At 50.1% G+C, this 26651-nt stretch overlaps 1 protein-coding gene across 1 annotated transcript in view; it reads left to right on the top strand.

The window, feature by feature from the left end:
• The window catches only part of OLFML2B (olfactomedin like 2B), a 111987-nt gene that overhangs the window by 73819 nt on the left and 11517 nt on the right, over positions 1-26651 (top strand). The window contains exons 4-5 of the mRNA XM_050963141.1: positions 6316-6480; positions 18577-18802. Of these exons, the coding sequence (XP_050819098.1) occupies positions 6316-6480; positions 18577-18802 (391 nt within the window). The remainder of the gene's footprint in view (positions 1-6315; positions 6481-18576; positions 18803-26651) is intronic.

Raw genomic sequence — 26651 nt, 5'->3', positions numbered from 1 at the left:
GGGTCAACTGAATTTATCGATCATAACCCAGTGCTGTTAAAAGTTTAAACTTGCTATTGAGAATTTAGATGTCATATGATGGGTTTCAGACAAAAGAGCTTGAACAGCTATGCTTGCAGACGGGAATATCCTTTCAAAGGAAAACCCTAGATCAGGAACTGAGAGCTTTGCTCATAAGTTTTGACAAGGCATCCAAGGACCTTCCTGCCCCAGAAGCCCTAGAAGCCATTGCAGTGTTAGCATTTATATAGCAATTTGAAAAGTATTTATAGTTAGTACTGTTCCGTGTACCGAGAGTTAGGTATACCTTGGTACCTGCTATATGTCACTGACCAAAGGCTGGTCCTGTAGAGAGTTGCCTCTGTAATTGTTACCATGTCTGCTTACTATGCTGCTGATCCCCTGCTGTACACTGCCCCTCCATGCCAATGTACATCCCTTGCCTCCTCCAGGTCCCCCTAACAGCTGCATGATACTACTATGCACGCACCACAAGCCAGATGCCCACACCATCCAAAATGCATCGCTGTCATTGCAGTACTTTCCAGCTGAATGCCTTCTCCAAGGGCACGCACACCCCAGTCTGTTAATGCCACTCATACCAATCAATATGACATTTATCCTTGGCAAAATAATGGAACAGCCGATGCAGGTCTTTACAGTTCCACCTTTTAGCTCTTTACCATTAATACCAATCAAATGAGTCTTGTCAAATAAACTTGATATTATGCTTTGACAAGATCACAGGTCTTGTTTAAAAATGGAAACTGCTGACATAATATACTTTGGCTTCTATTGGGCATTTGACTTAATACCACACAACATTCTGATGAAAAACTCACTATATAAACAAGAAAGCATAAAATTGCTGCTGGTAAGATTTGCTGCTGACAGAAAACTTGTTGGAGCTGGTGAATAATGATGAGTCCAAATCACAGATACACAGTGAGCTGGATTGCTTTGTTGGGTGTGTGCAGTCAAACAACATGTGTTTTAATACAGCCAAATGCAAGGTCATACATGCATCCAGAGACAAAGAATGCTGGCCATACCTACAGAATGGGGGACTGTGTCCTGGGAAGGACATGGGGGCATGATGGAAATGAGCTGAACATGAAGTCACAGTGCCTAAAAAGGTTGCCTAGTTGAGAACCACCTCACTCTGAGCTGTATGGCCACAGCTGGGACCAGCAGAAGTGCTTGAGCTGGAGTTCTGTTGGTAGAGACGAGTGGGATGCTGGCAGTGTGTTCTCTGGGAAGGCCCACACCTCCCCGATCTGAAGTAGCCACAGTTTGGATCTACAAAGTTATCTCAGGAATATGGAAACTTATGAGGAGCGGAGATTGCAAGGGTGAGAAATTGCACGGGGAGTGGGATTTGACAGCTAGGATGGACAGGCCCCCTTCAGCAGTTTGATAAATCTAATAATTAAATAACCAACTGAATGCAGGCTCCCAGGGTGATGCTGCAGCAACAAAATCGAACACGGTACTTAGACATATAAGCAAACAGCTAGCAAGTAAGAGCAGGAAGGTTACATTAAATAAATGTGGAGGTGTGAGACCATTTCTGGATCCTGTGTCCATTTCTGGGGGCCACACTTCAAAAAAGATTTTGAAAAATTGAAAGTTCAAAGAAGGGCTCCAAAAATGAATCCAGGACTGGAACCTGCTTTGCAGTCCTGCTGTGAGGAGCTCTTACTAAAGAAGTAACAAAGAGAAGGTCAAGAGGTGACTTGCTTATGATCTGTAAGTACCAATATACAGAGGAGTGTGACAGACCCAGACCAGTGGGGTACAGGAGTCTGGTAGAGGGCAAATATACTGGTCACTGGATGAGTAGCTTTCTGTTCCCTGAGTGACCAGAGCAGGGTAATCAGGAAATTGCTAGAACCAATTAAGGCAGACAGGCTGATTAGAACACCTGCAGCCAATCAAGGCAGGCTAATCAGGGCACCTGGGTTTAAAAAGGAGCTCACTTCAGTTTGTGGTGGGCATGTGAGGAGCTGGAAGCAAGAGGTGCAAGGAGCTGAGAGTGAGAGGGTGTGCTGCTGGAGGACTAAGGAGTACATGTGTTATCAGACACCAGGAGGAAGGTCCAGTGGTGAGGATAAAGAAGGTGTTTGGAGGAGGCTATGGGGAAGTAGCCCAGGGAGTTGTAGCTGTCATGCAGCTGTTACAGGAGGCACTATAGACAGCTGCAATCCACAGGGCCCTGGGCTGGAACCGGGAGTAGAGGGTGGGCCTGGGTTCCTCCCAAACCTCCGAACTCCTGATCAGACACAGGAGGAGTTGACCCAAACTGTGGGTTCCACCAGAATGGAAGATCACTGAGGTGTGCAGATCTGCCAATAAGCGCAGGACCCACCAAGGTGGAGAAGGATCTTTGTCACAGGAGATACCTGATATCAGAAAGCAGCAGACTAACATGGCTACCCCTCTGATACCTGATATCAGAAAGCTTTTTATTCTAGCAGCCAAAGGCATAAAAAGTTCCAGTGGCTGGACACTGAAGCTAGCCAATTTCAAAAAGGAAATAACGTGTACATTTTTAACAGTGGGGATAATTAACCATGGCAACGGATTACCAATCTGGGGCTTGTCCATCACTTGATGGTGATTTAAATCAAGTTTAGATGGCTCTTTCTACAACTCTGACCCAGATTCGTTTAATCACTAGCTTTTGGGCTCAGTGCAGGAACCATTGGATGATATACTCTGGCATGGGTTATGTTTGGGTGCTTCACCTTAACAGTCCCTGTAGGAACCCCTTCAGTGTACCAGATCCCCACAAGGGACCCAACTCTTCCTTACACACAGGCCACACAGCCTCAACCACAGCAGGACTGAGCCTCTGGGCTCAAGCACTCGTTTCACACTGGGAGTGCTGCCCAATGAGTCCCACTGAGCTACACTCCTAGTCAGGGATGTGTAAACTGTTTAGGGACCCATGCACCTCAGCAAGTATTTGCAGTGACATCCGGAAGCCTTTTCAAACACAGTCATTTTTATTAGTCAACTGGATATAAACTCAGAAAGTCCTCGTGTTAGCAGAGAGACTCAACCGTTAAGACACAGTCCATCCTACTCAAGCTAGTGCTTTACTCAGCTAGGCCACTGTCCCTCTCCGTCTGTTTCTTTGTCGGTCCCAAGCGAGAGCTGCTGAGTCTCTCCAAAAGCCAATGTTTATCCCAGATATCTGACACCTTTTGGTCCAGTCTCATCCTCCTGCAGACTCATGCTGAGTTCATAGAATATTAGGGTTGGAAGAGACCTCAGGAGGTCATCTAGTCCAACCCCCGCTCAAAGCAGGACCAGGACCAACACCAACTAAATCCTCCCAGCCAGGGCTTTGTCAAGCCAGGCCCTAAAAACCTCTAAGGAAGGAGATTCCACCACCTCCCTAAATAACTCATTCCAGTGCTTCACCACTCTCCTAGAGAAATAGTGTTTCCTAATATCCAACCTAGACCTCCCACATTGCAACTTGAGGCCATTACTCCTTGTTCTGTCATCTGCCACCACTGAGAACAGCTGAGCTCCATCCTCTTTGGAACCCCTCTTCAAGTAGTTGAAAGCTGCTATCAAATCCCCCCTCACTCTTCTCTTGTGCAGACTAAACAAGCCCAGTTCCCTCAGCCTCTCCTCGTAAGTCATGTCCTCCAGCCCCCTGATCATTTTCATTGCCCTCTGCTGGACTCTCTCCAATTCGTCCACATCCCTTCTGTAGTGTGGGGACCAAAACTGGACACAGTACTCCAGATGTGGCCTCACCAGTACTGAATAGAGGGGAATAATCACTTCCCTCAATTTGCTGGCAGTGCTCCTACTAATGGTCACATGATTCACCTGCCAGTTTCCTATTGGTAGGGGCCAGTTGTACAGTCCTTGGGCTCCCATTGTCTGTCTGGATGCTCCATTGATTTTGGTCTGTTTCAGCCAAACCTTTATTGACCCATTTATACCATCCCTGACAGATCTGAGACATGTCTCCTGCTCTGCCCAGGGAGCATTTAACCCTTTTGCACCCACTAGCAATCCCTAGTCAAGTTGCACATGCGTATCAAGTAGGTCACACCATACACATCATTCATTAAACATATTACAGAAAATTCCCACTTTGTCACAGCAGGTCAGACTAGGTGGTCATTCTAGATCCTTCTGCCATTAATATAGATGAACAGAGCCAACTCTTGTATAGTAACAGAGGAACTACGGCCCAAGATCCACCAGTCTGTGTTCTGGGCAGTGGAGGATGATGTGTCCTGTTTTCTGCCAGTTTCATAGCTGAGAAAATGTAATTAGATAATGAAGCAGTTCAGTTCTTTGGCAGGATCTGTGCCCCAGGTCCTTCTGAGCATGGGAGCATGTATGGTGACAGAGGCATGGAAGAGGCAGAGCTGGCGCATGACAGTCATAGCATCAAGGCAATCTAGTACAATCTTGGAGTTTTACTCAACACACTTGGCAATTTTAAGGAACTCACACAGAGACCAACAATAGCAGTGCTCATAAGGGGCTTCAGAGCAGTGGAAGGACTGCTGTGTATCCAGCATCATCAGAGCTGGGAGCTCCATGTCTGCCTGGCACCTGACCTGAGAGGCTGTGCTGTGTCAAACTCCAAAGTTAACAACCTAAGGAAACGTTGGTTGTACACATGCACATCAGTGTGTGAAAAGTGCCAGCAGGGAGTCACTGTTGTCAGTGTGCACAGAGCAAAATGCCAGGCAGGGTTTACAGAACCTCCATAGATTTCAGTGAGCATTTTGCCTGAGTAGGGACTTATGTTATGAATGCAGGATTTTACCTATAGACTATACAATGAAGTGAGATGAAAATGGCAATATAAATCCTTGAAACCAGAACTTCTGTCACATATAACCACAGGGACTCCACCATGGGTTGGCAACAGGGCTCAGGCCAGGGACCTTTAGCCCCTCAACACAAACCTGTGCCACTTGAGCCAAAGGAGTGAGTGTTATCCTGTGTGTGGCCCAGCCACTAGTGGGGGACATGACACAATCGTGACACAGCTGTCTGCTAGACAGCAGTGGGATGTTAGAGATCAGGAGTTCTGGGTTGTGTTCTGGCTTGGGGAGGAGAAGTGCTGTCCACAGGTTAGAGCTGTGGTTACAGTCAGAGTAGCCATCTTAGATCTGGCATGTTCATTCTGCAAGACATTGTACCTAAGCAGATGAGACTTGGTCTGCCATATTAGAGAATTGGATTCTGCTCCCTGCATCGACCTTGTGCAACCGCTCAGTCAACTCATTTGTGCAGTAGGGGAAATAATACTTGCCACTGACCCAGAGTCTATGGCTGTGCTTGGTAGTAAGGGCTTGAAGTGGGTAGCAATGTGCACACTGGAAGAACAGACTTTAGAACGTATGGCCTCCTGGCTCCCAGCCCAGGGCCCTTTCCCCTAAGACAGTGGTTTTCCACCTGAGGTCCACGGACCTCTGCGGGTCCACAGACTATGTCTAACATTTCCAAAGCACCTCCATTCGAAATTTCTTAGGGGTCCGCAAATGAAAAAAGGTTGAAAACCACTGCACTAAGTTAAAGGGCACCTTGAGGGCAAGTTTCAGTCTCTCTCTGTGTCCACTCTGTGGAACACCACCCAGCCCGGTGGTGCTGCAGGATGGGTCGGCAGCCTGCCTATAATGATATGCTTTAGCACTAGATGTCTCTGTGCTGTATTAAAAGTTCCATAAAGGAGAGTTGTCATGGGTGGTGCATGAACCACTAGCTGGGGAAGGCTAGCCCCCAGCCCCCCCCCCCCCCCCGCCTTCTGCCCACTCCTCCCACTGTGGCCACCAGATCCTGCCCCAAGCTAGCACCCCCAGCCCTGGAGCACTGGGAGGGAACACAGGCAGGGTGGCCCTACCAGCCCCTGGAGCCAGGCCGCAGAGCGGAAGCAGGAGCCCTGGGGGTAGAGCATGGGTGCGACCATGCATGACTGTTTGGGGAGGCATAGTCTCCCCAGCCTATGGTACCTGCTGCCCAAGGGAGTGATCTCTCGGAGAGACTAGAGATGAAAGTGGCTTGTTTTTCTAGGGCTTCTTGTTCTCTCTATGTGGCTGCTAGTTAAGAACAACAATAGGAAGTCCCCTCTTCTCGCCCCAGAAAGGGGTCCTGAAGAATAATTAGGCAGCAGATGTCTGTCTAGTGAAGGCATTTCTAACTGTCAGGGTGTGTCATTCAGGTTAGCAATAATGCAAGCTCCAAGCACGTTGTGACCAAGGGCCTGAATTTGGAAAGTGCCAATGGCAGTAAAATCACAGCTCTCTCTTTCTCTCTCTCTCAATTTCCTAGGAAGTGTCCAGAAACCTCACCAGAGAGAACATGGATGCAACAGGGAACGTGGACGTAATTTGGAGTGAGCCAAACACAAGGGACAAGGAAAACTGTTCCAGCAGCCTCCCTGACATCCGGAGCTCCCTGCAGAGGGATGCTGCAGCTGCATACACCCACACTGAGGTAAGGCCAGCTGCCTTCTCCTGGCTACACATGGAAGTTCCAGGAGCCCTGTTCCAGTTCAAGAGCACTCATTTCCGCTGGTGCAGGCAATGCTCAGCAGTAGGACTGGCGAAAGGTGTTGAGGGAGAAATGTACTGGAGCTGCAGGGCTAACTCTGAACATCGGGGTTGGAAGTTGGTGGACTTAGGCATCCTCACATGGCAATATGTGGTGGGAGTTGCATCCCCTCGTTATCCTGATGCCTGTAGGTGGCAGCACAGAACCGCTGCCTCCCCATGGAGCCCCCCTCCTCTGCCACCACATTCCAGGCATGTCCTTGGCTGGGGCACATCTTGTCCAGGCTTGGGTTCCTTGACCTCTGCATGTCAAGCTCAGGCCTCTCCGGGTGGTCAGTCCCCACTCTGCCATGCAGTGTGTCCCTTGCAGGCAGGGAGGGAGTCACCAGCAGCAACACACTGCACTGTGGCTTTAGGCCCTGGGGAGAGGAGCTGGCTTGGTGGCTCTGGAGACTTACTGTCATAGAGCAAGAGAAGTAGCACTGCAGGCTTACCCTGCATGTGAGCCTGAGCTGTCACCCGAGGACAGCAGGATTCCACTTCCATAACTCATTGCATGCTCGACCTCTTCTCAGACTGCTCAGAGGGGGTCCACTGGAGAGGTGCTGATGAGGCCTCATTGGCATACATATCTGATTTTACCATGAGCACCAAACAGCCTCCAGCTGGTTCCTGCTGGTCTGAGGTGGGTTAGCATGGACAGGCTGGCAGGGGCTGGCTCCATCCCTCCCTTCTCTTCCCTGCAGAGCTGTTTTCCCACTCACCTTCGTCAGGACTGTAACTGGCACAGCTGATCAGAGCTGTGGGATCAGACCCATAAGGCACTCGGCAGTGCCATGGGCACCATGACTCAGAGGCATGCGCTGAAGGTGCTTCAGCTGCTAGGCCCAGTAAGCACCCGGAGCCATGACTGAGGGGAGTGGGTATTTTACTAGGCCTAGCAGGAAAGGAAAGGGTTGAAAACACCCTGGGTGCCATGGCTTCAGCTGTTACAATTCAAGATAAAACAGCAGAATTCGTGGCTTGGCCCTGGGGACACCCAGCTGAGGGTTCAGGCCCTCTTGTGCCTGGGGTGCCCTCTCCAGTCTCGTTCTTTAGGATAGGCAATCAGGTGCAGATGCCTCCCCCAGGATCACCACATGGCATTTCTCATCGGGGCCCCTCTACTTACAACAGCACTTCCTGCACAGTTGCTGCTAGCGGCTGCTCCAGCCAGAGCAACCATTAGACTATGAGGCCTGGTGTATAATTGAGATGGAATATATGGGCCAAAGATGTTACTGCATGCCAGTCCCTCTCCAGTGTTAAACCAGGTCTGGGTTGGGATACAGAGCCCTCAGCCTGCTCCGTGCCATGGCAAACACTCCACTACACAGCCTTTAAACCTCTTCTTACAGAGAAAGGACAGAAGTAGAACCAAGCAAAGCATTTGAAATGTACAGTATTAAGTCAGGCTTCCAGTGTAACAATTGGTCTTGTCCCTTTCCCTTTAGCTGGAGTGAGCTTTAGAAGGAAAAGCCCCTTGTTGGAGTGTCTCTAAGATGGGATCCAAGATGATAGGAACTGTCCTTTTGGGGAAGAGAGAAGCAGTTAGCTGAGAGTGGCTGGCACTGCTATTACAGTCTGATCCTGTTTCATCCCAGCTGGTGGCTGGGATTCAGCCACAGCTGGTGGAGGTGGTGATGTCATCTGGTTTCCTCCCTGGCCTGGTCAGGTCAGGACACTTCTCAGGATTAGCACAAAGAAGGGACAGGCCCAAGAGATGGTGGGGGTGGCAGCCATGATGGTGAAGCTCGCTCCAGTAACTTCTCTCTGGTTTTTGCCCCTCTTTCTGTAAGGAACCCCAATGGGAGTGGCGGGTGGAATATCCCATCCCCTCGATATTTTGTCCACCAATTAGGCCTAATATCAGGCACACCAATTTTGGTGTTTAACAACCATAACTTCTTCTGTCCTTGGCTTATATCAACGTGGCCTTTTGTATCAGACTAATGCAGTCTCTCTGTCTGGTTCTCTTGCACCTGTTGTGACAAATTGCTGGCACTACTAAGATGGGTCCCACACTTTCTCTTCTTGTGGGCAGTGTTCAGGGCACCATTTCTCGCCCCTGATCTGGGGTATTAATTGTCCCACTAGTATCCCAGAGATGGGGAGTGGAGAGGAAGGAACCCTGGGCCCGCCCTCTACTCCGTGTCCCAGCCCAGGGGCCCTAGGGATAGTGGCAAACGACTTGAACTTAGTGACTCCTTCCCCTGGGCTACTTCTCTCTCCAGCCCTTCAGCTTGTGGGGCTTCCTGCCCTCTCTCTGCTTGGGCAAGGTTTCTCCCAACCCTTTGTGTCAGTGGAGTCCCTCTGCTCTGTACAAGCCGGGTTTCCCTTCACCTAGGGTCTTGGTCTTCTGGCCCATCACAGTACTTCTCCAAACTCTCCTCTGCTTCCCTTCAAACTGGTCTCTGCTCCAACACCAAACCATTCTGCTTCAACTCCTCCAATTGTCTGATTGAAGCAGGGGGGTTTTATCAGGTGACTGGCTTCAGGTGCTCTAATTGGCTTCAGGTGCTCTAATTAAACTGTAGCAGCCTCTCTTCCCTCAATAGGGAATGAGGCTCTCATCATCCTGGGGTTTACATATCTCTCCTTTCTATCAGTCTCCTGCTGCCTTCTGGCCATGCTGCACCACACTGTTTAGAACATTCTTTACTGAAAATAACTTGACCTACTTTCCATGGTAAATTCCTAAGCAGGCAAAAGTTATAGACCAATTGTCCCAAAAGACTGGCAGTCATCCCTGGCTACATAACATTGATTCAGGCCCAGGCAAAGGAGACTGCCCCCTTGCTAGGCTGACCCCCAGAGCTTTAGCTTCCTTCTGGATCCTGGGGCTCCAAGGCCAGCTGCTGGCTCTGTGTTGTGGAGACTCCCCTGCAGGCCCCTTTTGCTCAGCTCTCTGCCTGCAGGCCCTCTCGGCTCTGTCTCTGCTCTGCACACAGCAGCATCCTGCTGAAGGGCTGCTGTTTGCAGCCTGCTCTGCACGCAGCTGCTCCCATCCCTGCCTTGCTCCCAGCTCACCCTGCAGCCCCACAGAGAATCTCCAGCATCGGCTTCCCACCCCAACCTGGCTCCCAACCCCTCCAGCACCTGCTTCCCACCCCCACCACTCCCCTCACAACCCCTCCAGCGCCTACTTCCTGCCCCTCTCAGCTCCCCACACAACCCCTCCAGTGCCTGCTTCCTGCCTCTCCCTACTCCACACACTACCCCTCCAGCGCCTGATTCCTGCCCCTCTCTGTGCTGTATAATTTTTGGTGGTGCCTGTAACGATGCTGCCTTTGGTGGGACGCTTCTGAGAGTGTCAATTCAGGACAAATTGCTCAGAGCAGGGCAGTTACAGCCCAAGGCTGGGGTTCCTTTGCACACCAAGGCAAACCAAACCAACCAACCAGAGAAGACTTCGGTTTTAGCCCACTGGCTAACCACAAGTCATGCAAGCAATTCCCTTAGACACTCCAGTTTCCCAGTAACACCACCATTGCCACTCCTTATGGGGATGAATGGTTATGAAAATGAATACCCCAGTAAAAGGAAAAAGGTTCTCCCAGTCCCAAAGGACCAAGCCCGAGACCCAGATCAATATACAAATCAGATCTTACTCACAAATCATCCTGTTGCCAATCCTTTAGAATCTAAAGGTTTATTCATAAAAGGAAAAAGATATAGATGAGAGCTAGAATTGGTCAAATGGAATCAATTACATACAGTAATGGCAAAGTTCTTGGTTCAGGCTTGTAGCAGTGATGGAATAAACTGCAGGTTGAAATCAAGTCTCTGGAGTACATCCACAGCTGGGATGGGTCATTCAATCCTTTGTTCAGAGCTTCAGTTTGTAGCAAAGTCCCTCCAGAGGCAAGAAGCAGGACTGAAGGTCAGATGGAGGAGCTCCAGCAGCCTTTTATAGTATCTTGCCATGTGGCCTCTCTGTCTTTGTTCCAAAGACAAGTTATCCAGCAAATGGCATGAAAAAACCTCAGAGTTCTGTCCATAGGCACGTCCCTGCATGCCTTGCTGAGTCATAAGGTGTATCTGCCTTCTCTCAATGGGTCAGTTGTATAGCTGATGGTCCTTAATAGGCCATCAAGCAGGCTAGGCAGTGCTGATGCCAAACTGTCTGGGGTGTCACCCAGAAGCATAGCATAAGTTTGAAATACAGACAGTATAGAGCCAATGCTTATTACTTTAAATATAAAAATGATACATACATACAGACAGCATAATCATAACCAGCAAACCATAACCTTGTCTTAGATATCTTATTTGGCCCCCTTTATACAAGATTTGGTGTCACTACAGACAATGATCTATATGGTCACAGTTCAGGTCAGTAACATCACAGTGCCTAGAAGAGGTCCAAGTCCCACTCCCGTCTCCATAGCTGCCTAAGACTCTGGGAGGGAGTTTGGGTACTGGGTGTGGGCTCTGGGCTGGGGCAGAGGGTTGGGGTGCAGGAGCAAGTGCAGGGTGCAGGCTCTGGGAGGAAGTTTCGGTAAGGGAGGGGCTTTGGGGGGTGGGATCTGGGCTGGGGCAGGGGGTTGTGGTGTGGGAGGGGGTGAGGAGTGCAGGCTTGGGGGAGTTTGGGTGAGGAAGTTGGTTTGGGGTGCGGTCTCTGTGCTGGGCAGGAGGTGTGGGAGGTGGTGAGGGATTCCAGCTCTGGGAGGGAGTTTGGGTGTGCAAGGGAGTGGAGGGTGCAGGCTGTAGGAGGGAGTTTGGATGCAGGGAGCTTGCTCTTTCCTGGGGCAAGGGGTTGGGGTGCGGGAGAGGGTGAGGCACTTACATTGGACAACTCCTGAAAGCAACCTGCACACCCCTCTGGCAGCAGCACCTAGGCGAGGGGCCTGGAGGGCCTGCAGGCACCGCCCCCACAGCTCCCATTGGCTGCAGTTCCTGGCCAATGGAAGCTGTGGAGTTGGCGCTCAGGCCGGGGGCAGTGCATGGAAATACACCCCCTCCAGGGCCGCAGGAACGTGCTGTCCGTTCCGGGAGTGTCACAGAGCGAGGGCGGGCAGGAAGCAGCCTTAGCCCCGCTACGCTGCCACTAGTGGCGGTTATGGCAGCGACTGGGGCGGCAGGTGGGGCCGTGACACACTCTGAGGGAGGCGCGTGAGGACAGCAGGTGGGGCCGGGGGAGGCGCGAGGGGACGGCGGGCAGAGTAGGAGGAGAGACCTGGCTCCAAACATTGGTGGAGCTGGGCCCCTGGGTCTTGAATATTCCTGGAGCATGGGCACCACGGACCCATATACCTCACTGACTGTGCTCCAGTGCCTGCTTCCTGTGCCCTCCCTGCTCCCCACCAAACCCCTCCACAGCATGGTTCCTGCCCCTCCCTGCTCCCTACACAACCCTCACAGCACCTGCTTCCCTCGCCTCCCAGCTCCCCACACAATCCCTCCAGCGTCTGCTTCCTGCCCCTCGCTGCCCCCCCACACAATCCCTCCAGCATCTTCTTCCTGCCTCCTCGCCACACAACCCCTCCAGCCATGGGCGCCAGGTTTGTATAATTTTTGGTGGTGCCCAGAACGGGTCCCAGGCCACTCTGCCCCACTCTGCCCCGCCAGCTCCTGGCGTTGTTCAGGGGAGAGAGTGAAAGCTGGAAAGATGCGGGGCAGGGATTTGGGGGAAGGGATGGAGTGGGGCAGGGCATGGGCAGAGCAGGGGTGGGAAGAGGCGGGGTGGGGCAGAGCGGAGCAGAATGGGGCGGGCTGGGGCCAGCACCAGGCCCCCTGCTAACTCCTGAGACCACCCTGGACCCTGCGTGTCCCCAAAACCCCGATCCTTCCTATGGATGGAATGGCTCTGAAAATATAAGCCCAAACATTGGTGGAGCCGGGCCCACCTTCTTGAATATTGGTGGAGCACGGGCACCACAGGCCCATATAACTTGCCGCCTATGCCTCCAGCATCTGCTTCCAAACCCTTCTCTGCTATCAACATAACCCCTCCAGCGCCTGCTGCCTGCCCCTCCCTGCTCTGCACACAACCCCTTTAACTGTTCCCCACACAACCCCTCCAGCGCTTGCTTCTCACCCCCTAGCTCAGCAGTAGGGAACCTATGACACATGTGCCAAAAGCGGCACACGAGCGGATTTTCAGTGGCACTCACACTGCCCAGGTCCTCACCACTGGTCCGGGGGGCTCTGCATTTTAATTTAATTTTAAATGAAGCTTCTTAAATATTTTAAAAACCTTATTTACCTTACATACAACAATAGTTTAGTTCTATATTACAGACTTATAGAAAGAAAACTTCTAAAAACATTAAAATGTATTATTGGCATGTGAAACTTTAAATTAGGGTGAATAAATGAAGACTTGGCACACCACTTCTGAAAGGATGCCAACCCCTGCCCTAGCTGCTCCCCACAGATCCCCTCCAATGTCTCCTTCCTGCCCCTCCCTGCTCTGCACACAACCCTTACAGCACCTGGTTCCTTCCCCATCCCCGCTCCCCACACAACCCCTTCAGCGCCCACTTCCTGCCCCTCCCTGCTCCCCAACAACCTCTCCAGAGCCTGTTTCTCACCCCCTAGCTGCTCCCCACAGAGCCCCTCCAATGTTTCCTTTCTGCCCCTCTCTGCTCGCCACACAGCCCCTCCAGCGCCTGCTTCCCACCCCACCTTGCTCCCCACACAGCCACTTCAGCCTGTGCTTCCTGCCTGGTTGATGCTCTCCACAGATTCCCTCCAGCGCCTGCTTCCTGCCCCTTCCCGACTCCGCACACAACCACTCCAGCGCCTGCTTCCTGTCCCTCCCTGCTTTCTACACAACCCCTCCAGAGCCTGCTTCCCACCCCCTAGCTGCTCTCCACAGAGCCCCTCCAATCTCTCCTTCCTTCCCCCTCTCTGATTCCTACACAACGCTTCCAGCCTCTACTTCCCACCCCCTCACTGATCCTCACACAACCCCTCCAGCGCCTCCTTCCTGCCCCCTCCCTGCTCTCCACACAACCCCTCCAGTGCCTGGTTCCTGCCCCTTCCTGCTCCCCATACAACCTCTCCAGCACCTGCTTTTTGCTCATCCTTGTCCCGATATTTCACACTTTTTTTTTTGCTCTGCTGGTGACTCCACCCCCCCCACATGTGTCCCAATATTTTCTTCCTCTCATCTGGTCACCCTATTCCTGCCCCTCCCTGTTCCCCACACAACCCCTCCAGTGCCAGCTTTCCATCCCTCCCCACAAAACCCCTCCAGTGCCTCCTTCCTGCCCCTTCCCCACTCCCCACACAACCCCTCGAACAACCTGCTTCCTGTCCCTCCCTGCTCTTCACACTATCCTTCCAGCCCCTCCTCCCCACTCGCCACATGACTCCTCCAGTGCCTCCTTCCTGCCTCCTCCCCACTCCCCGCATAACTCCTCCAGCACCTTCTTCCCACCCCTTCCCAGCTCCCCACACAAATCCTCCAGTGACTACTTCTCACCCCTTTACTGCCCCCCAACCCCTCCAGTGCCTGCTTCCTGCTCCATCCCGCTCCTCACCGAACCCCTCCAGTGCCTGCTTCCTTCCCCCTCCCTACTCTCCACACAATCACTCTATTGCCTGCTTCCCACACAACCCATCCAATGCCTGCTTCCCATCCGGCCCCTCCAATGTCTGTTTCCTGCCCACTGCTTGTTCCTGACACCACCCCCTCAGTGCCTGCTTCCTGTCCACTCCCAGCTCCCCATACCTCTGCAGCACCTACTTCCTGCCCTCTCTCTGTTCCCCATACAACCTCTCCAGCGCCTCCTTCCTGTGCCCCCACTCCTCACGTAACTCCTTCAGCGCCTGCTTCCTGCCCCTCCCCACACAGCCCCTCCAATGTCTTCTTCCTGCCCACTGCCTGTTCCCCACACAACCCCTCCAGCGCCTGCTTCCTGCTCCCTTAGTGCTCCCTACATAACCCCTCTGGCACCTGCTTCCCTGCCCCACTCCCTGTTTCCCATGGGCCTATCCAGCCTGTCCTGGTTTGGCTGCTGACATCCCAGAGAGCGGTCACTTCCAGGGTTTGACCTTTGTCAGAGAATTTCCGCTCCATGCTGTTCCCACTAAGAGTGGAGTTTGGGTCTGTGGGGGGTGCGACAACAGCAGGGTTGGGGTCAGTGGACTATTAGTGGCTTCATGAGGGCATTTCCCTTGGGCAAGTGGCCACTTCGATGAGACAAAACTAGTTTGAAATGCTTTTTCTCCTTGCTCAGCAAACTTGATTTCTGCTCCTCAGACTCCATCCTCCTGAAGTCAGCACAATCCAGCAAACCCAGAGTGTAGGCAGGAGCAGGACTGGCCCATTCCGTGCCCCTCCCAAGGGATGTTGGTTTGAGGTCAGAGATGGATGGCGGAGTTGGTGTCTGGAAATCATGATGTCACTTTGCAGTATGGAGCAGCAATTTGAGGCGGGTGGAATTCTCTGGGAATGTCTGTGCTGCAGTGAGGCAGAGCCTGTGATTACCGGGCTTGGGGATGCAGTGTGTGGACAGAGTGGCACTGTGCAATCCAGAGAAACTATCTTGCCCTGCCAGCTTATGCCAGGCTCTGCCGCCACCTCCTGTGCTGTGCAGAGCTCTGCTGCCCAGCTGAGTGGGCACAGAGCGCAGCTTCAGCTGTTAGGGTTTCTAAGAGAAACTGCAGTTTGATTTTGTTCATTTCAAAGGGAAGAGATGGGGGCACCAAGTCTCCCCTGGTGCTGGAAGGTGCCAGGCCCAAAGCTGGTGTGGTCTGCCCAGCATAGGAGGCAGTGCAAAATTGGTACAGCGGTTCCTACCCTGTCCCTACTCTGTAGTGGTCGTAGAGGGCATGGGAGGAAAGGGGCATGAATGGGGCTTCCCTGTGCAATCCCTAGTTGCTGTCATGCCCCCTTTGATTTAGCATTCCCAGCCTGATCCTTGCTATGCACTATGTGCCTGGAGCCAACAGTGTGGGTCTGAATCTCCCCCTTTCTGTTATGGTGCTGCTGGCAGAGATGGGGGTGCTGTGGGACAGGGAGCAGCCCCACAAGGCCAAGTAGAGGCTCTGAGCTCTAGTTTCAAGGAATGGACCAAGCTGAGCTGCTCCATGAGGTTGAATTGCTGGGGAACTCCACCAGTGAGCAGCCTTGTCTCCCTATTGAGGAAGGCCCAGCATGGCAAAGAGTTGTGGCATTTGTGTGTGATGTTCACACCACGTAGTGTGCTCAGGCTGCAGTCTGTGACTAAGGCAGCCTCAGGCCCCAGGATCATGGGCCCCATAATCACTGCCCCCAGAGGAGGTGGATTTTGCTCTGAATGTTTTGGTGGTTCCCAGCTTTGTGCTCAGCTGCAGCCTCTGCTGTGCACTTGGTGATCTGGGGAGGTAGATTAAGGGCTACTCTACACTGGCAATGCTAAAGTGCGGCTGTGGCAGTGTTTTAACGTGCCTTATGTGGTCGTGGTGCAGCTCCGTGAGGGGCATAGCTACCAGTGCTGGGAGCGTGGCTCCCAGTGCTGATGCACTGTCTACACTGGCACTTTACAGTGCTGAAACTTGCTGCACTCAAGGGGGTGGTTTTTTTCAGACCTCAAGCGAAAAAGTTGCAGCACTGTAAAATGCCAGTGTAGACAAACCCTTAGAGGTGAAGCAGGGAAGCTGTCCCTGGGCACTGGGGCAGTGCCAGCAGTGACTCCATCCTGAGTGGTGCACTCAGTGGGCTTAGGAGCAGGTGCTCTAAGGGTCAGGGTTTTATGGGTGCACACAAGTGTAACTGGTTATTTGGTACCAGGCACACACAAGGCTGACTGATGGGGCTGGATGCACATAAAACCTTCTCTCGCAGGAGCGTGTATGTCCGATTTTACCATACAGCAGAGAAGGGCTCAAGCACAGCTGCTGACATATAAAATATTCTCCATCAGCAGCAGCACTTCTACCCCCTTGAGGTCCATCCTTCACTCTCCTCACCAGCCCCATCTTCACTAAGCATTGCAAAAGCCTAGGAATTTAATACAAATGGCTGTCAAGCAGTGCAAGGTGCAATGCACACAATGTGCCTGACAGAAACCCACAAAAGGCAATAAAAAGCTAAGCCACTTGGCACGCCTGACCTTCCACTCCTCCCACCACAGGCACACACCTTGCTATTACCACAAGGGCTGTGCATCACAGATCATAACCTTAACTCTGCCCCAGCTGCCCACAGCCCTTCTCCACACAGTCCTTTACCAAACTGCCTTCTCCCAGCACAACCACATAATAATTCACCAAACACCCACAACTACTGGTGTTGGGGAGAAATGCTCTGGTAAAGTGGTATATCCCCAAGAGTAAAAGAGAGTGAAATGAAGGTTGTGGTGTGTGGTCTAGGATAATGGCATGCTGTGTCTCTGGGGCTGAAGGGTTCATAGGGTTAGGTGGCTTAGCTTTACATTGCCTTGCTTTTGTGGGTTTGTGTCAGGCCTGTTGTATGCGTTACCGCCCAGACTGCTTCACAATGGAGTTTTTGTATGTTAATCTTAATAGCAGCCAGTTGAATGCTGGAGAGATTCCATTCCCATCCATGCCGAAGTGCAAAGCACAGCACTTTTGTTACCCTGAGTGACCTTGCTTCCAAAAATACTTCTTTTCTTGTAGTTAATTTCAGCCAGGGTTTAAAGGAACCCTGGAGCCACCCTTTCAGCCAACTAGCCATTGCTGCAGTGGTTCCGGTTCTCCTTCCATTTCCTTTTAATGAGATGAAAATCATGGGTATTAGCCTGCAGCTTGAAAATGAACTCACCTCCTAAAGCCAGCCCCTGGGAACTCCTTGCTCCCCAGAGGAGGCTGCCCCAGGCATTTAACAGACTCAGATTCTCCTTTCCTCATTAAGTACTTTTACCTTTGCTATGTGTAAATGGATTTAACACTCAAGTACACTGTGGAATGCTGGAACCTCATCTGTACCACATACTTGTACCATCATCATATACAGCCCAGCTGTCTATGATTACACACCTAGCACATGCCCCATGTGTAATATATACCCACACTCAATATACAGTTCCATCATCACATACATAATACAACTGTTGACATACATCATTCCTCATATACAGTGTATACTCAGCTCACATACATAGCAATACACTTAGGGCCAGATTAGGGTGGGAAATGATGGCATTTAAGATCTCCCTACAATCCCCAGCTCCATCCAGCTCCAAGTGACTGGAAGTTTCTGCAGAAATGATCATTAGTGATATATTAACAATGTCGGAATTGCAATGGTCATTGTTGGGCTTCAGAATAAACAATCAAATGAATAGCTCAGCGCTCTTGTTTTGGTCAATGTCTGTCTGCAGCCTCAGGAAGACAGCCCTGCGTTGCTTCACATTCACTGAGTTATCTTTGCAGTTGTAAAGCTAGAAATATTTTTTTAACAACAATTCTGCAGGAAGCGATTGAATCAGAGAAAGTGAGTAGGCCATGAATGTACTGCAGAACAGCTGGTATGCCCTAACGTAACCAACCATAGCCTCACACGCAGACAGCTGTCACAGTCGTTATGGGGGATTGAACCCTAGCTTTTCAGCACCTGGAACACAGGCACTGCCTCTTGAGCTAAAAGGAGGATTCCTTTAGCTGTGAGGTGTTAAAAGCCAATATATTTGCTAGTATGAGCCATTAGATGGAAACATGATCACAAGCACTAAGTCCATGTATTACACTAACACTAAGGACCAGCCCCTGCAAACACCCTAACAGCACATACACTCTATCAACATCCTGGTATGTACAACATATCATTTAGAATAGATCATAGGAACTGTATGTCCCTGTTGTCACACTTGCATCCCATACTGTATCTCATATGCAACATAGTGCTGCTCATGCCTACTATTCACAACAGTCTTTCCACTAGCAAAAAATGAAGCACTGATGACCTTGACAAATTAAACAAGGACAAAGTATCCTGCTTAACAGGCAACAAGTCAGACCAACTATGGTATAGATCCACTCTTCCATTTCCCAGCTAAACACACTCAGCAATGTGCCATCATGTAACCTCCTCTTTTATCTCATAAAGGAAAAATACAAAGAAAGATTCCTGCAAGATGAGATGATTTCTCAGCAAATCAACTCTGTTGAGTCCCTGCAGCAGCTGCTTCCTGCTCCAGAGGCAATGAAACCAAAACAGCCCTTGCAGAGGAAGATGCATGTGCGGAGCCGGCTTCCTTCCAAGCCCACCATCATTCGAGGCATCACTTATTACAAGGCAAAGTCCACTGAGTCAGAAAATGACCTAGAGGAACGTGAGTTGTGTTTGCAGCCATGGCTGGCTTCATGGAATTGGCCATCTCGGCCTCTTAGCAATGGGGTGGATAAAGTCTGTAGCCAATCAGCCTCTTCCCCACTCAGCAGCCTGGCTGTCCAAGCTGAGTACAAGACTGTACCTTCTCAAAATGTGAATATGTGAGAGAATAGTCATAAGTGAATGTGTGAGGGAGACGCTAGGGTCATGGGTTCCATGGGCCAGTTAGGTTCTGCATCACCAGGGCTTTCATTCTTCTTCATTCTAATGAAATCTGTGTTCCCTGCAAGTCATTCAACCTACCCCCACCATTGGGGTCAGCATCTTAAGGGCATCACTGCAGAAAGTGTGAGGAGAGATTTGAAGGAGAACGGGGCTTGGTTCCATGCATATACAGCAGTGGGGAAGAAAGCACCACACATTTGTGGGAGAAGCAGCCAAATTGGCATTTAGGGCTGGTATCACTGGCAAAGCAGAGGAGGCGGGGACAATGAAAACCAAGAGAGAAGTATCAGAAGGGTAGCCATGTTAGTCTGGATCTGTAAAAGCAGCAAAGAGTCCTGTGGCACCTTATAGACTAACAGACGTTTTGGAGCATGAGCTTTCGTGGGTGAATTCACTCACAAAAGCTCATGCTCCAAAACGCAAGAGAGAAGTGGGGAGGAGCAGATGTGTGAAGATGAGTGAGTACAAGACACTGAAAGGAGCGGGGAAGGGATTGAAAAGGAGGGGTGACTTGCTCAAAGTGATGGACTGCAGAAATAATATAGTCTACATCAGTGGTTCCCAAACTTGTTCTGCTGCTTGTGCAGGGAAAGCCCCTGGCGGGCCAGGCTGGTTTGTTTACCTGCCGCGTCCACAGGTTCAGCCGATTGCGGCTCCCAGTGGCTGCAGTTTGCCTCTCCAGGCCAATGGGAGCTGCTGGAAGCAGCAGCCAGCACATCCCTTGGCCCGTGCCACTTCCAGCAGCTCCCATTGTCCTGGAGAGGCGAACTACAGCCATTGGGAAGGAGGAGGATCCAGGGAGCTACAGGCCAGTCAGCGTCACCTCAGTCTCTGGAAAAATCATGGAACAGGTCCTCAAGGAATCAATTCTGAAGCACTTAGAGGAGAGGAAAGTGATCAGGAACAGTCAGCATGGATTTACCAAGGGCAAGTCATGCCTGATTAACCTAATTGCCTTCTGTGATGAGATAACTGGATCTGTGGATGAGGGGAAAGCAGTGTATGTGTTATTCCTTGACTGTAGCAAAGCTTCTGACACGGTCTCCCACAGTATTCTTGTCAGCACGTTAAAGAAATATAGGCTGAATGAATGGACTATAAGGTGGATAGAAAGCTGGCTAGATCGTCGGGCTCAACAGGTAGTGATCAACGGCTCCATGTCTAGTTGGCAGCTGGTTTCAAGCGGAGTGCCATAAAGGTCAGTCCTGGGGCCGGTTTTGTTCAATATCTTCATTAATGATCTGGAGGATGGCGTGGACTGCATTCTCAGCAAGTTTGCAGACAACACTAAACCGGGAGGAGTGGTAGATACGCTGGAGGGTAGGGATAGGATACAGACGGACCTGGACAAATTAGAGGATTGGACCAAAAGAAACCTGGTGAGGTTCAAGAAGGACAAGTGCAGAGTCCTGCACTTAGGACAGAAGAATCCCATTCACTGTTGCAGACTAGGGACCGAATGGCTAGGAAGCAGTTCTGCAGAAAAGGACCTAGGGGTTACAGTGGACGAGAAGCTGGATATGAGTCAACAGTGTGCCCTTGTTGCCAAGAAGGCTAACAGCATTTGGGGCTGTATAAGTAGGGGCATTGCCAGCAGATCGAGGGACGTGATCATTCCTCTCTATTTGACATTGGTGAGCCGTCATCTGGAGTACTGTGTCCAGTTTTGGGACCCACATTACAAGAAGGATGTGGAAAAATTGGAAAGAGTCCAGTGGAGGGCAACAAAAATGATTAGAGGGCTGGAGCATTTGACTTCTGAAGAGAGGCTGAGGGAACTGGGATTGTTTAGTCTGTAGAAGAGAAGAATGAGAGGGGATTTGATAGCTGCTTTCAACTACCTGAAAGGGGGTTCCAAAGAGGATGGATCTAGACTGTTCTCAGTGGTGGCAGATAACAGAACAAGGAGTAATGGTCTCAAGCTGCAGTGGGGGAGGTTTAGGTTGTATATTAGGAAAAACTTTTTCACTAGGAGGGTGGTGAAGGCTGGAATGGGTTAGCTAGGGAGGTGGTGGAATCTCCTTCCTTAGAGGTTTTTACGGTCAGGCTTGACAAAGCCCTGGCTGGGATGATTTAGTTGGAAATTGATCCTGCTTTGAGCAGGGGTTTGGACTAGATGACCTCCTGAGGTCCCTTCCAACCCTGATATTCTATATTTCTATGAACCTGCGGACACGGCAAGTAAACAAACTGACACGGCCCGCCAGGGGCTTTCCCTGCACAGGCAGTGGAACAAGTTTGGGAACCACTGGTTTACGTAGCTATTGTTACAGCACTAGCACGAGCTCTGCAAGCCCTAGTCTATTAACCCAGGCTGGGAGACTTGCTACTGTGAGCTGTGTAAACTTACCCAAGTGACCTGGGACAGAGGAAGCAGCTAGTCCATGTGCCACCTTCTCTAAAAGAGAGAGTTAGAAATGAAGAAAACTGTAATAACATCAACGTGGAAATAGAAGTGTTTCTGACAGACAAAGATCCATCTACACGAGGTGTGGCTGAAGCCATGGAACAGAAAAAACATTTTGCTAAGGTGTGTCACAGAGTTAGAGCCCAGAGCGTCTGTTCACTGGGAGAACAGCAAAGCAATAACCTTGATTATTTGGTGGGCACAATGACTTTAAACTTTCACACTGGAGAGTAATACAGTATTACAGTGCAGTAGCTAAGGGAATAGGGAACTCTTACTGTTTGCTTTAAAACTCAGTACAATAAATGCAAATTCATCATCTGTGTTAAAACAGAAAACCAGCCTAGCCGGGAAGTTAGGTAAAAACACATTTGCTGAAAATGGCTCACTGTGAACCAGAGGCAACAGACAGTGTGTAGAATTTCATCTGTCTCCCAAGGGCTGTAGTATCTGGAAGGAGACTGCAAATCATCAAATAACTTCAGTGATACATTCAATGAGAGAAATTCCATTGACCTTAATGGAGGAAATAAAAACAGAGTTTGAACATATGAAAAGCTGGGAGCCATTGAAAGTGTAAAAAACTTGGGTAAATGCCATGGGTGGAATTAAAAAGGCAGTTAAACTGCAGATGTGCATTGATAAGGGTAAGTTTGACAATGCTACACAATGTAAACTATTGGAAAGGTGGCTGCTAAGCTCTCAGAAGCCAAAATATCCTCTGCATTACATGTTTAAGCAAATGCCAGTTGACTGTTATATTCTGGAGTGCAAGCTAGACCAGTGGTTCTCAACTTATGGCACATTGTGGGCCACATATGTGACCCACAGTGTGCTACCTGGGCTGCAGGGACCCCTGGTCCCCCACCGTGCGGCTGTCCCAGACCCCACAGGGCTGGCTGGCAGTCATGGACCTTCACCACATGGCTGCTGTGGACCCTGGCCTGTGGATTGCCCTTTAGCACACAACTGAGCTGGGCTGCAGCTCTGTGTTAACTGGGCTGCAAACCGCTGATCTAGACCAATGAGGGGTTGTGTCGCTGCCTTCCCTGGATCCTATGCATCCCAAAGGCTCTGCTGCTGTGCTTTTCTTGTCTGGACATGCTCAGCCAGTGGATAAGCCTGCTGTAAGCATCTGTGGGTTAAGCAGCTCTGATTCCAACAGCCATGTTGGCACCCCCCAGCCACAGTCTGATTCACCTGGCAAGGTGACCCCAGCACACACATCAGTCCCAAATGTCCCCCAAACCATCTGCCCTGAAGTGTCCAGCCATCTCCTTAGACACTCATTGGAATAATACTGTGTGTTCACCCCATAAGGAGACAAAAGCACATCACTGGTTATTAGCTTAGCTGGCGGAAATACACCCTTCCCTTTAAGTACTGGACTAAATTGGTTTACTGGAAAAATAAAACATGTTTATTAACAAAAGGACATAGGTTAGGGGATACCAAGTAGAAGGAATAAAGTTAGAAGGATTGTAAACCATCGAAAGTAAAAATATGCTTTCTAATGGCAAAGACCTAAATTAACAAGCTACAGTCTTTTGCCAGCCTTCCATTCCCAGAGATTTCAGACCCCTTGGCTGGAGGACCCAGCTTTCTCACCTTGCAAGACCTCTGGCCCCTTGTGTCTGGCCAGTGATGGATGCCTGGATGGCTTCTTTTCCCTCCATATAGCTTCCCAAACTCAGTGTTTGTGTGCTGTTCCTCCCATCCTGTGGCCTATCCAGACCTCTGATGATTCATATGTCAATGGCGCTTCCATTGTTTTTGATCACACCTTGCTTAATCTCATTGGAGACAGATAGATAGCTGCCTTCCCTCCCGTCTGGGCGGGAACCTATTTTTCCCTATGTTTGGTCACAGACTTTTAAAGCATAATATCTTTGAATATCTGTATTTCCTCCTATTCCGCTAATATAGACACTTCACAATGATATTAATTATCAGTGTCAGCGTTCAGACAAGCCCTTTTCTGATACACTTTGATAGTACAGTAATATTGCCTATAATCAGCTGATGTAATTGCTTATCAGTAGAGCTCCAGCCCCCCCATCTTTACAGACTAGTAAACCTTTGCGATGTATGCTCTAAAAAGTAAAACACAGACCACGCTTCTTTTTCCTGCTGGGGTGTAGATGCTGTCTCCTCCTCCATGTCTTAGCTTGATAGAGTTGTTTACCTTTTACATACATAAATGGACCTTCATTATCCTTGCCTGAGGACCAGACTGATCAGAAAATAGCATATTCCTTTGTCTAGGGCATGCTGTGTTTATGCATTGCTTGCCAAATACATTTTAAGAATATAATTCTAGCCTATGTCCATAACTCTTTGTACACAGCCTGCATGTACATCATGCAAGAATATTAATGATCAGTGAGTAATTAGTTTTCCAATGTCTTCTATACCACCTTTTAGATACAGATTATGACACCAGTGTTAGGTGTAGTGAGTATGTCAGGCTGGACAAGAGCTGCTGAACCACCAATGTGTCCAGTAACTAATACTGCCCCAAGGCATTCTGAAGAGCATTTGCACAGCTCCCTGAGGAAATTAAAAAAGTTTAAATGATAATTGATGGTATTTGAATTTGGGCTGAACATCTTAGAGAGCACAATGCAAAATTCTGTAGGGAGCAAGAGGAAGCCTTAAAATGTTATAAAATGGTGTAATAGAAATGTTCTCTATTGGACATAAAGTGAGCAAGGTTGTCTTGACGGCTGACCCAAACATAATAAAAGCAGGAGCTGAAATGCCTGCTTCACAATATAAAGTTGGTCTGGATAGGTTTAGGAGGTTAGTAAACTAATTGGAAAAATTAATGCCCAAACTATCTGTGGATCATAAACTTGGAAGGAAATTAGTGGGAATGACCTTTTCTGGCCCTGGGAAGGCAGATGCAAACAGCCATCGAATACTGGTCTCCATTCACCAGTTTTCAAGTACTTGGATGTTATTCAGCCATCTGTGCTGTCAAGTAGAGGCATCGTCTGAAGGCCCAGGTGCAGGCCTTATGCAGGAAGGGCAACCAGCGGCATTCACACTGAGATCCCCAAACAAGGAAGAAGGAAACCAATTCCATATTGAAAAGCAGATGCTGGCAATGTATGTGTTGTCTTAAATCCCACATAGAGGAATATGAGAAAAACCACACGTAGGCACTTACAGGCTTCTGGAAAAAAAATCTGTGTGTTTAACACCCCCATGAATCAAGTGTCTGATGTCGAATTTACAAAGCTATATGGAACACATTAGCAGAGCAGTAAACAGACCACCACCTAACAGCCATACTGATGACTTTGAACCTCCTGTGTGTGACACCTAGCACCCTTTCCAAATTCACAGAATTTCAGATTGAATACACTGATGAATAGGACCTCTCTTGGGTAGGGAGTGTTTTTTTTACATACACTGAAATAGACAGATTTACAGGGATCAGGCAAAGAAAGAACAGGGCTACATTTGCAGTGGATATCAAAGTGCAGGGCAGGCTAAGCCTTCCCTGACCCAGGCCGTGGCCCTGCCCATGTTCTACCCTGAGGCCTCGCCCTCTACCCTTAAGCAGGTGGGAGCTCAGCTCCAGCCTGCAGCCTGGAGCTTGGGCCTGCTGGCAGCCATGGCTACCACAGGGCAACACTCGGGCTGGCCCAGGGGGTTGGGCCAGCAGCCTGGGGTGGCATTGCGGCCAGCTCAGCTCTGGGGGAGCTGGCTGGGGTGGGCTGCCCAGGGCTCCTCCAGCCGCAGGAGCAGCTCAGGGCTCTTCTGGCTGAAGGGGGCGGGGTTTCGGGTGAAAGAGGGGCACCCGGAGGGGTAGTCTCCCGAAAGGGGAGGTTCATCTGCCTCTTGTGCAGGGCTAAGTCCCAAACTGACACCATACTAGCTATTTAGGGAAGCAATTAGCAAGGAGAACGCTTACCTAAATGAGTAGGACTGATTTTTCCAGCAGCACAGAAAGAAAGTGTCCAGCCGTTATCTAGGAACTGAAAACTGTATGTGGAGGGTGAGGGACTAGACTGGGAAACACACAGAAACAGTTCCATGTGGTAATATAATAGGCAGTATGTTCATACACAGCTCTTACAGTGGGTTACAGAGGAGGTCAGCATCTTTATTCCCAAAACCAGAAGCACACAGAAGGGGTCCACAGTCATCCAGTAGGCCACTGACAGGTCCAAGACTAGAATGCAGGTTTTCTGAGCCCTACATCCATGCCCGGTAAGTGATACTGGCTCCCAATATGATACACATATTTGCTTCTACCGAGCTAGGCTAAAGAGCCAATCCTGGGTCATGACCTCCTAGAGAGACAATGGCAAAGGCTAGAAGGGGCTTACTACAGCCTTTGAATTGAACAAAGGTTCCTATTTGTTAGTTTTGAAATCTCCAGGAAGTCAGCCTAGTAATTGCTCAATAGCAAACACAAGCAAGTGGCCTGCTGATTCCCCATAGGGCTCAGAAAACCCAAGCTGCTGAAAGCCCACGCCCCAAACTATCAGAAATCACAAGTCTTACTCAAAAATCAGGGGCTTTTGTGTTTTGGTGTTTTTAAAGATTGTCACATTTTTTGGTTTTTACCCTTCCCTGCCATGCCCAGCGCTCACAAATGTACAGCGAGTCTGGCAGTTTTGGCCCCTGCTGCAGGAGCTCATCTCAGCTTGGAGATGCTCCATTTGTCCAATGCCTAGCACAATGCAAGAGCCAGGGCCTGCCCTGAAGAGCTGACTGGCCAGTGCAGAGCAAAGTGATGATATAAGTCCTGCACCCAGCTGTGATGTCCGTTAGTCACAGCCTATGCCTCATGTGGCTCCACATGCCATTCCTAGGGAATCTGATGTTCATACAGCTTCCTACAGATCCTGGCACCAACCCTTCCCCTGAGCTGCCTCGGGGGAAAGGGATGTGCAGTTGGGAGGGGAATGATGGGAGTTAGCTATAGGCAAACTAAACACCTGCTGAGGGAGGTAGATTCTGCCTAGGATGACCGGGCCAAACCTGAGTGGTGCTGCAACCTGCAAGAGTTGGCCCTCACTTCAACCATAACCACTCACCATTCCCCTCCCATCCCCGAAAGTCTGATGCACCCCTGTGTGGAGAACCTCTGTCCGAGAGACTGAGCAGGGCAGAGGAAGAATACACATGTCCTGCCTAAGTCAGCAGATTGCCTTGAGTGACCTCTGCTCTGTGTAGCAGTTCCACCATCCAGGAGCTCCCA

This window comes from Gopherus flavomarginatus, chromosome 7 (genome assembly GCF_025201925.1).
Source record: "Gopherus flavomarginatus isolate rGopFla2 chromosome 7, rGopFla2.mat.asm, whole genome shotgun sequence".
In the NCBI taxonomy this organism is placed as follows: domain Eukaryota; kingdom Metazoa; phylum Chordata; order Testudines; family Testudinidae; genus Gopherus; species Gopherus flavomarginatus.
This window is presented reverse-complemented; position numbering and strand designations above follow the sequence as displayed.